General features: G+C 37.5%; 1 protein-coding gene across 1 annotated transcript in view; it reads right to left on the reverse strand.

Moving 5' to 3' along the window:
* The window catches only part of REV3L (REV3 like, DNA directed polymerase zeta catalytic subunit), a 126,148-nt gene that overhangs the window by 51,404 nt on the left and 61,027 nt on the right, over window positions 1-13,717 (reverse strand). Inside the window, exons 6-11 of the mRNA XM_075087453.1 lie at window positions 5,852-5,946; window positions 5,235-5,339; window positions 4,181-4,265; window positions 3,947-4,095; window positions 3,529-3,657; window positions 643-880 (exon numbers count right to left, since the gene is read on the reverse strand). Of these exons, the coding sequence (XP_074943554.1) occupies window positions 643-880; window positions 3,529-3,657; window positions 3,947-4,095; window positions 4,181-4,265; window positions 5,235-5,339; window positions 5,852-5,946 (801 nt within the window). The remainder of the gene's footprint in view (window positions 1-642; window positions 881-3,528; window positions 3,658-3,946; window positions 4,096-4,180; window positions 4,266-5,234; window positions 5,340-5,851; window positions 5,947-13,717) is intronic.

The following is a 13,717-nucleotide window of genomic DNA, read 5'->3' on the forward strand; positions in this document are numbered from 1 at the left end:
AAGCAGGGGTGAAGAAAAACTGGATATAGCTTCTCTCAACGCCTGTCAGTGCAGGCTATACAAAAGGTCATTACAACCTGAGAAGGTGTTCCAAGAATTTTGGCCTCAAAAATATTCAAGCTGCTGACCTTTAGCAGTCCAGCAGAGCGAGCGACATCTATGTTTTGATTTAAGCTTTGAGCATGGAAACAAATGAGTGTTTTTCTCAGGCTTCTGGGTCAGTCTTCACAGGAATACTTCTTAAATATTCATTTCAGTAAAAGTTACAGGCACGTGAGATGTACAAGATACACCTTAACATTTGTACTACATCCAAGGTTTGACCTTAAAAAGGAGGTTGCAACTGAAGTGTTTTTGTATTTGGACTTGTAGGACAAAAGAACCTACTCAATTTTTCCTCAAACAGCAAACTAGCAGCTTAGGTCTAGCCAAACCTAAACATTTAACCTTAATATAAAATTGATGATTCACAGCATCATCTAAATAACTCCATATTATCCCAAGATCTGCAAAGATTTTTTCCAACACTGCCAGAGACCTCTCTACAGCTCACTGGGCTCATAACACACTTCAAAACAGCACGGGAGGGAAGAAGGATCTGGCAGAAAAGAACATATTAAGAAAAGAAAACCACATATGTACCTTCTTTTTGGCCCAGGCTCTTCAGTGCTACTGTCCCACCTTTGGGACATTAACAAGCTAAGTTCCATTTCTTCTTTCTCGCACTGTGGCTCATTTTCTTCATCATCACTGTTCTGAGAATTTCGACAGCTTCCAAGAGAACGATGGTGAGAGAGTGTTTTGTGATGTCCCATCCGATATCCATCATTCTCCAATCCAGCCAACAGATCAATCATGGCCTCATCAGCACTACTGTCCACTGCAGAAAAAGCACATACAAGTAGAATCTGTATTTTGTTCTACTTGTAAATGATTAGTTACAGTCTACCAGTAAAAAACAAAACCAAACAAAACCAAAGAACGCCTCAACATTTTAAAATCTACTAGTTCGTTATTGTCTAAAGCAAGGCAGGCTACAGAAACAAAGCTCTCTTCAGATCTTATTTTTTCAAGTTTTGTGACTGGTTATCTTTTCTAGCTCTTCACCTAGAATCTTGACCACCTTATTTTTTATTTCTGCTCTCCTCTTCTGATTATAGTAGATTCAGTGGAAACACTCCTCTCTCTCCCCCTTCCTCCCATTACCTCCTCATATTCAGTAAAGCCCCACTCTCCCTTTTTATTTCAGCATGAGTGATGGCTTCTGAAGCATCACTGCCTTCTCTTGCTCTCACCATTTCAATGGCTGCATTAACTTTGTTGGGCACTTCTCTCTGTATCACTTGGAAGACTTTCAACCACTGCATCTCATGGAAGGTGATGCTGATTTTGACCAATTAGTTCTTCTTTCCTTCTGTCCTTTACTATAATGCTTAACTTCATCTCCCTTTTCACTGTAACTTATTCTCTTATTAGGTTCCTCTAAACACAAAGTTTCTCCGATTTCACTCCTCCCTTAAAACTTATTTTTTAGTTTCTTCTACTTGATCCAGCTTGCACTTACTCATGCATTTGCCTTCTCATTCTTTATTTTTATTTCTTAAACATCCTTCCAAGTCAAAAGTTTTTCTTACTCTCCTCCTGCTTACCTTTCATCTGACCTCATAACCAATTTACGATCTCCAGTCTACCAGGCATCTTTGTTACTTCTCTCTCCTCCTCTGGCTGAAGAACTACAATCTCTACTTTCCTTCCTCAGGAAATATCATATGATTTACAATGATCCTGAGAATCATATAAAATAGGTCTCAACATCGATGAGGAAGGCATTTTCCTTATTTTACAAAGGCTTCACAAGACACCATGCAACCATTTAAAATGGGAACCATTCCCTTTGCCAGAGTTCTGAATTAACCCACTTTGAATTGTACTTTCTGTTCTTGGTTCCTTTGCCCTCTCTGTGAGGTCCATCATTAAACTCCAACCTTTACTTCCCATTAATATAAACCTTGTTGTGTACTTCACAGCAGCAGCAGTACGAGTAGTGCACTTCACAGCCCCTGTGACACCACGACTCCACAGAGACACAGAAAAGACTAGTCCATGTTTTCAAAGAGCGTAAGAGACCCAAAGATGTAGCACGTTACTCACGGTCACACAGGACACCAGCAATTAGTACCCCATGATAAGACAAGGGGGGGGGGGAACAACAACCACCCACAAGCAACAAAAAAAAGAAAGAACATGTCATAAATCTCCATTTGATTCCCTAGCCACTGGAAAAAAACACACCCTTTCAACACTCCTATTTGGTTGAGCAATTCACACACACAGTCATAAGATGTACCCTATATATTAACCTAGCCACTTCTCATCCTCTCAGCACAGTCTTCTCATTCAAAAAACCCTAGATAAATCAATGCTTATGTTTGCCAGCTCCCACATAACTTCTTTACTTATAGTTCCCTCCATAAATCCAAATCCTTGCCCATAAAACTTCCATAACCAAAATCTTGCCTACTTCCTGCAAAATAAAACAGCACTGAAAAATACTCTTAATCTCACTTCGTCTACTCCTTTCTTTGCATGAAAAGATTTTATATTATTATATACTGTATTACCCATACACATATATTGTTGCCCATATTGTATCTTGTTGCCTATGCATATATGCACATCGTATATGTATCAAAAGCACTGGAGGCTACCGGTTTTAGATATTTTCCCCCCTTTGCAACTTGTAGTATCAACTTTAGTGCATATTATCATTATACCTTATATTTACATAAGGATGCATATAGAGATAGCATGAACTATGTGCATTATCTCCTCTAGAGTATTTGAGCTATTTCTGCCTGAAGCAGCTTTTCATACAAGTACCTTTGTTGTGTTGTTTTATTGTTGTTTCCCCCCTCATGCCATCCACATTTGTTTGCTGTCATGGTTTTCTTCCCCCTCTTTAATATTTTACTTCTTGTTTCTTTGCCTTCAACCATTCTTTTGTATCCATAAATTTTGGGAAATTCTCTGCTGCAACTTGCTGCTCATTATCAGCCTACTATCCTCACCAGTATCTTCAGACAGCTGAGCTTCCAAAGGTAGCCCATGAGCATGTTCTCTACCATAACTGTAAGAAATATGCAGTAACTGCAAGAATATAATGGATAGACAGCCAAAATCCTCTTTATTCTGATAGTTTTAGTCTTATAACCCTATGAGCATAGGGAAGAGCAACACCCGTACGAGACTGCATTGAGCTGACCTGGCAAGAGGACAGGCTTAGTGAACCAGTGAAGCACAGCAGCCTCTACAAATACGCTACCCTGGTGACATGTTTAGAAAATATAAGGTGTGGTTTTTTTTTTGTTGCGGTGATAGGATGTGTATGCGTGTGTGAACTCTCAATCATCTTGATAAGCTCCCTGAGGTAAACTACTTACTTTCTTTCGTGACTGGTAACATAAGTGAACACGAAGACTGTGGAACAATAAAATAGCCTGGAAGAAAATACATTCCAGGCATACTCACTGAAAACTGTAGTCTGACTCAGTCTTTGAGACAAAGGCTGAAAGCTCTGACTATTCTCCACAATGTTTAAAATTGCTTCTTCATTAATAAGTGCTTCCTCTTCTTTATCAGTATGCATCCTACTGGATTCTTAAAAGAAAAACAAAAAGCAAATGGATAAAACTTCAGAGTCACAGACATCAATACATTACGAAAGTAAGCCACTTTAAACTGGATTTTACTACTCAAGTATGTGTCCATTATTTGCTGTGGCAATTTTAAAAAGGCTTACTCTAACAACGATGAAAATAAAAGCAAAACTACTCTTCATTTTTACATAACTGACAACCAGATCTTCCTTGACTTCTGCTAATAGTATAAACAGCCAAAGCATAACATAGATTTATGCCTAAACAATTATGCTATTGAAAATACTCACCTTTGTTCATCTTTTTATCTTTATGCACTTCTACCATATTAGCTGGCGTACACTGAAAGGCTTCAGGAGAAAGTACCTCAGAATGTAGTGTTAGCTCAGCAGAGAACTCCTCTGATCCATTACTGTAGTCCACTGATCCTGACAACGTTCTAGTTAATTGAAAACCAATTTTTAAATGCATATTTAAGGTTTGCATTGAATACTATACTTTATGGCAAATGGATAAACACTTACACAGAGAAGTCATTTTGCTTGAGGATTTCTTTAAGTCTCTTCTGAAAAAATTTTTCACTCTCTGTTGCTGGCACAAATCCACGGTCTTCAAAATAATAAAAAAAATTTGTTACTCAGTCTTACTTCAACATCTCAACACAAAGAGCAGCTAAAATTACTAATTCTATTAGGAAATGGCTCAAAGTTGAAGTGTCCGCTTATTTTAAGTGCCAAATTGGAGGGCTGATTTTTCAACTGTATTTCAACAGTTGAAAATACTTTGCGCACTCCCATTGATCTCATTCGCAACTGTATCAACAGCATTTACAAATCATGTTGCAATTACACCAAGATGAGCACCCAGAAAAAAAACAAAACCCCAATCAGTGAACAATTTTGAAAAGTCTGGTTTATGCAGCCTGAATAACATTACACAGAAACGCAGGGGAAAAAAAACCCACAGTCAGAAAGCAGTCTGCCTTAGCCAGGAACCTGCCGCTTTCCTTCTTGCAATCCTCTGGCTTACTTTCCAAATATTGTTCATATTTTAAAAGAAACACGGCCTAGGTTCTACAGAAAACAGCTCTCTTCATTATGCAATTAATTTGCAGAGCGGAGTCTTCTCTATGCAATGAATTTTATAGAAAAATACAGGAATTTGTCCATCCTTTTAAAATTTTCATCTAACATCACCTTAGCTATAATTCCACAGAAATTTAAAGGAGCTGCCCTTATGCATAAACTACCATGGAAAGGTTCACAACAAGAAATGTAAGTTTGCCAGTATTTAAACATTTAAATGTTTTCCATCATAAAGTGTGCAATCTTAACCGTCATTATCATTCGTTCTGCCTAGGATGCTTTGCAGCTAGCTGAATCAAGATGTTTTTAAGCAAGGTTATGTATCTTGCTTTTAAAATTGGAATACACACACTGGGCAACAGCAAGCTTGGAACTGAAACAACAGTACATCTAAAAAGCCCTCAAAGTTGATATACTGATTTAAATTCTACCTCCTGCTTGCTTCTCATTTGCAGTTTTTTGAAAAACAGATGCTTTTTTTTTTTTTTTTTACCTTGTGACTCAGGTGGCTTAATCTGAGAAGATTCACATTTCTGCCTCCGTCGCTGCTTTTCATCTTCCCATATAGCTTGCAAACCAGGGTTCCTCCCAATCTGGGCTGAAATACACAATAATACATGAAGGAAAGTCTGTCAATGTGATGAAAAGCATTCTTCCCCCCGAAATTTGGTTCTGACACACTTTTGTCATTCTAACCTGTTATTTTTTTAATTGCATTTCTTGCCTACACTAGGATTTGGTGTAATTTAAAAGTTAAGATGTAACTATTTATCTTCTGAATCTCCTATTTGTTTTCTCGTTCTTTTGGCGTATGTATGTACATACACACCAAGAGTTGATGTTGATATTTCACTTACTCTCCTTATTGGTCTGAAACCTTTTTTTAAGCATTAATAAAATTATCTTTCTATTGCTCTTTTCTTCCAGAGTTTTGGGTGGGTTTTTTTGTTTTTTTGTTTTTTTGTTTTTTAAACTTTATAAATATGTAGATCATCAATTCACTGACACTGAAATCTTGGTTGTGGCTTAACTAAGCTGAGCCTTAAAAAAGAGATGACAGTGTAGTTCCTGTCCCAAAACATTTTTCATGGAAAATTATTAACACTTCACCTTCAATATCCAGTTGATTTAAAATGTCAGCAGCTACTGCATCCACCTCCAATTCACAGGTACTTTGTGGCTCAACACCTTTCAACATTAAAGAGCTGTGAAAACATAAATACCACAGGTTTACTTTATCAATATGTTGCTTTTGAAACATGCATCACCACTGTTTTCTAGCTGGACCAACATCCAAAATATTTCTGGGGGAATGGGGCTGAGTACCTGAATACAGAATTACCAGTTCTCATCCTCACCTGCAATTCCTTAAATTAATGGTCATATCCAAATCTAATTAGATGAGAAATTGTATCTCCAACTTAAAGGGATTAGCTTTTTCTTTGGTAGAAAAAGAGAGAAAGAAGAGGTAAACAACTCTAAATACTACAGCAAGTACAATAATGTTCTCCTCCTCAAATACAAATTGAAGTGTTCCACAGAATTCTTAGCCAATAGGACCATCTGCATTTGCATGATCTTACACCCAGAGAACACAGCAAGAATTTTTCTCTCATTCACAGTTCAGAGCAATGCAAGACAGTTTAACCTTTCTAGCTAAGGGAAGTGAAGCAAAAAAATGTTTTATTTTTCAGATTGTATTTATTTAGGGGACTTAGGAATAGCCTGGTGAATGTAAACAGGGTATTCACATCCCAAACACAAGCAGAACTAAGGGTAACTGGCTTGGTAAAGACTAGAAATGGATTCAAGCTTGTTGTATAATGATCTGATCATCTTCCCACTATGCGTTTTCAGATCTGCTAAGGTCAGTGGCCTTCCATCTGTTTCTGTCAGCGAACTAATTTTAAGGAGTCCATGGAGGAAACTAAGAAAGAGAAACCTTCTCCCAGGTTTATGTGCAAGCCTGTTTACCGTTTCAAAAATTTTTAGGGAAACACAGAAAATCCCCTCAAAGCTCCCCATCATTAAAATATGCTATTCTTCAGCTAAAATATGCTATCGCTTAGGAGTCTTTGTCTAGGTTAATTAACTGGTGACTTACAACATCTACTTGTATTCCTACATTCCCTGACATGCACAGAGCCTCAAAAATATCAGCATGGAATATAAGATATAATTAATTAATATTTTCAATGCTCTCTATAAGCTTTGAATAGAAGTCACTATAGCACAAGGAGACAGTAGATAATGTAACTAAAAGCTGGATATCCCCGACACCTTCTCTGAAAGTTAAGTATTAAATCTTAAAAAAAATAAAGTAAAATTAGACTGCTTTGCTTATGTTGTAAAAGCAAAAATCTAATGACTTCTCAGGAAACAGCGGAGAACTCAACCAGAAAAATATTTTGAATTTCTAAAAGGCTACAAGGCATCATCTTTATTATCAAGAGATAAGATAGCACACCAAGAAAAAAAAAAAAAACCACCCACAAAACTGACCCCTTCATCATATTCCCAACCTGTAATATTTGGGAGAGAAAAATATTTACTTCTAATCTTCTTTTGTAGAGGTCTATGGTACATACCATAAACAAACTATAGATTACATGAAGCTAGTTCAGACGTGCTCTTCCTTAAGAGGGTTATCCATGGGCAAAGCATGTAGACTTGCACAGAAGAAAGCTAATTAAAACTTCTAGGATGTCTCCTGCAAGGAAGCTCTAAACTATTTGTCCTGACTTTGAAGCAGCAGAGACCAAGAGGTTCTCTCAAATGCACTGCAGATGTTAAACTGGCTTAAACAACCCAACCCCAAACAGAAGGTAAAGGGCCGCTTTCAAGGCAGCTTCGGTGGTCGACTGCTTTACCATCACACCAGAACTCCTGAGATACTCAGCCCATGCAAAGAGTCCAAGCTCCAAGTGAAGTACAGAACAAAGGAGTACTTATAAACAGGTGCAACATTTCTCCTGTCTCACTTCCTCCTGGCCCTCAGCTTTCTTTGCTTCCTGCAAAAGAACAACCCTTTCCTCCACAAACTGAGGCCCTACTGCCCGAAGGGCAAAGGCTGAGATATCACCTTATAAAGAAGAAAGGACACCCCCCCACCCCCCCAACAAATTAAGCAGGCTACTTATCTGAAGGGATAACATAATGTGAGCTTTTATTGACTGCTGTCCAGTTCTGTCAGCAGAACGGAGATCTAACATTTCTGAAATGTATCAGTGTACCATATGGCTTAGTTTAAAATAGCAAACCCATTCATTTGTCTTTACAAAAGCAAGAATTATTTTTTAGATCCACAATAGCTTATGAACTTCATAAAGATTAAGAAAGGCACTGGAAAACAAATACTTTACTGTGTAAGACTGTTAGGTGACAGTATCACGCACAGAGAAAAACAAGGTAGTTACAGACATAATGAGATTGTTAGGCTGTATTTATTTGTCCACCTATGAAGAAACAACATCAGTTGATTGCAATACCAACTGCGTTTTGCATAACGCAGAAATAGCTTCCTGCATTGTTAGGGAGAACACCGAGACCTTACATGGAAATCAGAAAATTATTTTTAACCATAAAAGAGTGAAGTTCTGAAAAAGTCCACTTTTTTTAAAAAAAAAAAACAACCTGCAGGGGAGATTAAAAAGCCCAGTAAACTCATAGCTTAACTGTTTAGGCAAACAACTGGACAAGACAGAAATAAACAGTGTTAGAAATGTAAGCAGAAATTAAGGCAGTCCTAGAATATCTATTGACTGGCACTTATAAGGAAAAAGAGAGGACTGAAAGGAGATCTAGGTTATTTGGTCATTGATTCTTTGTATATATCGCAGTAATACAGAGTTTGATTTGTATTAATAGTTCAATTGCTCAGCTGATGCTTAACTTGACTTCTAGGCTAAGAAAGAAATATTCCGCAATGTAAGGCTGATAGGGTTTAGTGTGATAACCTCAACCTCTCTACAGCAGATTTGGCTTTCAAGAATCATCTTTGCTCTCTTCCTGTATCACATTATAATAGTGGAACTTTTATTGGAAAGCAAAATCCTGTGTTATACATAATATGAAACTAAGAAACAAACCAGAGATCTCAGCAATCTGATTTCTAATGGAGTGAGGGATAATTAAAAAAGGAATAGGCATCCTGAAAGCCAATTTTAGAAATTGCCTGAAACCTAACATTTTGAAACCATACAGTTTAAAAGCAGAGAAAAAGTTTCTGGAATAATTTCTTGCCAGTCATACTTTTAAAATTTGTCACGTCACATTTTATGGCTGCATTAGTACAGTAAATGTATTTTTTCACTATGTAAATGTATGTTTCACTTGGTTACCGCAAAAGAAGGCAGAGCAGATATTTCTTTATTCTTAACATGCATAAGTAGTCTGGCAGAAGTAGTGAAGCACTTACCACATAGAATTCATTAACAACTGTAAGATGCTATGCATTAATATATGATTACTAATCCCTCCAAGTCAGCTGTACTGTTTCAGAGTTATTGTGAGAATTAGGAGAGCAGATCACAGAACTCCTAAACCAAAGCAGCATATCCTAATGCACATTTTAAGGACAATCCATTGCCATCACTCCCCTCCCTTCCCAGTCATGCCATCAGCTGAGAAACAAGTCCATAACATAATCAAAATGCATACTTTTCACATCACGCACTTTGGGTGCTTGTATTCATCAAAGCATTCAAACAGAGCCTGCCTGCATGGCAGGCGACATGAACTGCAAGCAAGCCGAAACTTGCATTTTGATCACAGAATAAGAAAGAACTGCAAGATCACTGGGAAACAAGAACAAGGGAGGAGGCCGCAAAAATTCTGTCCGCTCCTTTCACGAAATCAAAGTGTTGCTGGGAACAAGTGAACAGGGATCGCAACATACAGCAGTCACTGACATCAGAGGAGTTCCTGATTTTAATACTTTCCTTTGCTAAATGACATGTGTAAATGACCAGAAGTCTGGTCAAGATCTGTCTTTAACTTGTTCGGCAGATACAACAGCAAAGCTTTGAGCTTTCTACTTTCACTAATCTCCTCTTTAGAAAGAGTCAAATTAAAAAAAAAAAAAAAAAAAAGAGAGGAAAAAAAAGGAGGGGGGAAGAGAGAAAGAAAAGCTCTTGAAAAGTTCAAGAAAAAGTATATTTAATGTTAGTGACCTATTTCTGAAGACAGCTTGATGACTAAAACTATTAACCAAAACATTTACCTTTCCTCTGACAAAAAGACAGCTTTCTATTCTTTTCGCTTTAACTAGTTACAACATTTTGTCAAAAAAACATGTCTTGCTTTTCCATATCCCTATCAAGAGTGTGACCAGTGATTTGTCTTGAAAACTGATCAATATCACAGACAGAATTGGCCAAGAGCTTTCCAAGTAATCAGATTTCTTATTTATTTGGAGATTCTAATATGGATTTAGCCTATAAAAATGACACTAAATTCAACACTGGTGCATTCGAAACAAACTGGTAGTTGTCACTATAACTTAAGTCTTTTTCCATAATATTAATCTGAAGCATGTTCTTCGTCTGCAACTCACCAAGATTCAAATGATTTGGGCAATTAGAAGCAGAAAAGCTCATTTTGCCCAAGCTCTAAATCAAACAGATAAAAGGAGTCTTTCTGTCAAAAACTACAGTATTCCAATTAACATGGCATATTATTCAAATTAAAAACACTGAGCTAACAAGAGCCTTTTTTTGAGATAGATTTAGGTTTTACCATCATAGTGTTTTCAGGATTAAGGCAGGGCTGGCAGTCAAAAGTGCACACTCTGAAGACTGACGTGGAGGCTAAGAAAGGCAACTGACACACGCAGTAAGATTTTTGTAAGACTTTTGCCTTCTCAGTACAACTGGGTCATTAACTTGGCATTTAACATCCTTGTCAAGGTGAGTCACTAGACACTTGCGCTAACAGAAGTCAGGGCAGTAGCACCACAAGCTTTTGCAGCATCCAGGTAAGCCACAAAGGCCAAGGAGCCATTTGTTCCCACTTCAGGAAAAACCTCAAAGGGCATATGAAAGCAGAGCAGCTTCAACTGCCCCTTCTAACATTTTAATTTACTCTGAACGAAACAAAAAAGTCAGAGGGAGGAGTACAAACTGTTCTGAAGTACAGTTCTTTAATATGATTACATGCTTCGAGAACTATTTGATCTGAGTACTGTCAATAGCTGTTAGGTTTGCTAGTTTTGCTCACCTAAAACAACCATGCACAACACACCAGGAAAATACACAAGCAACTGTATCTCCCACTCTCCTAGATCAGGCCACATTTCCTGAGCAGCTACAGTGCTGCAGGTGAAAAAACAGCATGAAGAAGTCAGAACACATCCAGCCTCCTTGCTGTAGTTGTCTGAAAATATGAACTACTTCAGGTCAGTAGTAGTTTTTAGGCTTCGGAAGATACTCAGAAGTGGTCTGTTTGACACAGACTGCCCTATGCAAGAACCACCTGCCTCACATCACATGCATCAGTTTTGCAAAGAAAAATGTGGTTTTATGTAAAGTCAAAACCATGATTTGAGAATATCTATGTTAGAACAAGGTTAGAAAAGAAGACTTAGCAAGTCACAGACAAAGCTTTTCATATCATCTAGGTTTACATTCTCTTTTACAAAATGAGATAGAATTGTTCACATGGTACAACTTGTAACACAGATATATGAAAGGCAGGGTTAAGTAAGGTGGCATAGGAATTGAAGCAACGCAGCTACAAGAGAACAGAAGTTTACTCTCCTAAGCAGCATAATAAATGAGGGTTGCACAACACTGGGCTGCCACGGCTAGGCTACTTGGGATACTCAAATTCATTCAAAACTACATTTTACACCTGCACACTATGCTGAAAAACTGCAATACAAATCCATCATACCTTTGTATAAAAAAGCTCCAATAAATTATTTTGAGGACAGAGAGAATGGGCTTTATTTCTGAACAAAGTAAAAGTTTGTTGGCACTGTCCACTGGCATAATAATAATGATAATGTAGGATGAAACCTGTTCTCAAAGGAAGTACCAAGGTTTGGTTCCTCAGATGCTGAGGCAATGAATTAAAGCAACAGTGGACACACAATTTAAAGAATGCCCACTACATCAAAGCCCTTAAAAACCTTGAAGAATGGAAATCAAAGTCAGTGTCTTAATTGGTGAATTAATGACAACATTAATGACAGCCTAGGGAAACAAGTTCTGTGATGATCACTTCTCAGGTATTTATAATGTTAAGCTGAGAGGAGTATATAAGAAAATATCCCCACCGAGAATCTTAAAGGTGTCACTCAACTACACTGATGAGGACTGTAAACCTTGACATAATAATTTTCCATATTCGGTTCATGGAAGAAAAAAAATGTCTTTGCAGGATGTTCCAGTGAGTTGAATAATGCCCATATTTTATTAATAAGAATCAAACGGCTAAATAAAATCATGTACGTCCTGACAAATGAGAAAAGCAATTGTGACAGCCACAAATCTTGTAGATATCTTCAACATTACATAACTGCCAGACTGTGCAATAGTGTTATTTGTCAGATCTCTCAATTTCCATACAATCTAGCATTCAATAGCAAATCTATGATTTAAAAAAAGAAAGTGATTCTCAAAAGCATTCTACCAATCACTCTGCTTTTAACACATCATGTCCAAGTGATAGACTTGACTGGCAGATTACTCCAAGCCTGATGTTTACCAGGAAGTTTTCTCACTGGAACTCATGGAAGTGTTTCATCATTTATTATCAGCTACCCGAGGGATAACATAAATGTGTCTCATGTGACGAACTCCTCTTGTCAAAACTGTTGGGATAGCACTGCCAGGCTCAGGTGACTACTGCCTATTTTAAGGTGGCTTTGTAGGTTCCAGCCTGATAACACTGGCAAGTATCATACCTAAAAGCCTTACACCACCAGGGATTACAGCACACTAGTGACTTCGGACATTTGTCTACTTCATAGCAGAATCACTCTAGAATTAGATTAAAAAAAAGAACTGTCCCTGGCTTAATACAGTATGCTAATCATAGTGGCAAGTTAGTAATTCAGAGATTTGCCAGAAGCAATACAGGACATGGCTGGGTTAAATACTGTTCCGGAGAAGCAGCAAAGTAGCAGGGTGCTATCTAGTACTGAAGCATGAGTTCAGTCACCAAGACACTTTGGCAGAGTTCTCAAATGTTTATTGAAATAAGGAACCACCACTGGCATCTACTCATGCAAAATGGCACTAATGTTACATATGTAATTTTTGAATGACACTTTGCAGGCAAGGACTTGGCAGGTGCATGTTGGACTATCTCTAAAATTTATCCTCGATGTACATAAAACCAAGGACAGTGAGTCTGAACAGACATCCCAATCACTAAGACGCAAGACAGCCCTAGAAATTTTGCAGTCTCAAACAACATTTGACTGTTTCTCCCCTTTTGCTTTTTCTTGAAAGAAAAACTAACAACATATGTGTACAGGTGAAGGGTAGGGAAAAATTTATGAGATCTTCATATCTGATACAAAGGACAAGCAAAGACTTAGAATTCAGTACTGACACACAGAAGAAATTCCAAACACTGCTGGAAACAGCAGTCAAATGGTGAAATATAGTAAGTAAATTTTTTTTGCTGAATAATTCAGTTAAACATCTCAACCTGAACTCAAGAAGACTGGATGATAAAGTGAGGGGGACTGTGCTGGTATTGCACATGAAACTAGAAATCAATATAGCTGTTGATATAGCTATATACAGAAACCAAATGTTTGGAATACTTTAATAATTTGTTAAGGAAAGACAGAAATAAAGGAAGAAGGGCAGCTTTACAGATACCAATTAATGCTGCAGATCGCAAGAATAAAAACAGTATAGAAAAAAAAAAAATCGGAGTCACAATCATTTTAGGAAACAGTTACAAGGGTTTCCTTGGATAGATATCTCATATGCTGTCTGGATCAGATTTACCTTCAGCAAG

The sequence above is a fragment of the Phalacrocorax aristotelis genome, chromosome 3, assembly GCF_949628215.1.
Source record: "Phalacrocorax aristotelis chromosome 3, bGulAri2.1, whole genome shotgun sequence".
In the NCBI taxonomy this organism is placed as follows: domain Eukaryota; kingdom Metazoa; phylum Chordata; class Aves; order Suliformes; family Phalacrocoracidae; genus Phalacrocorax; species Phalacrocorax aristotelis.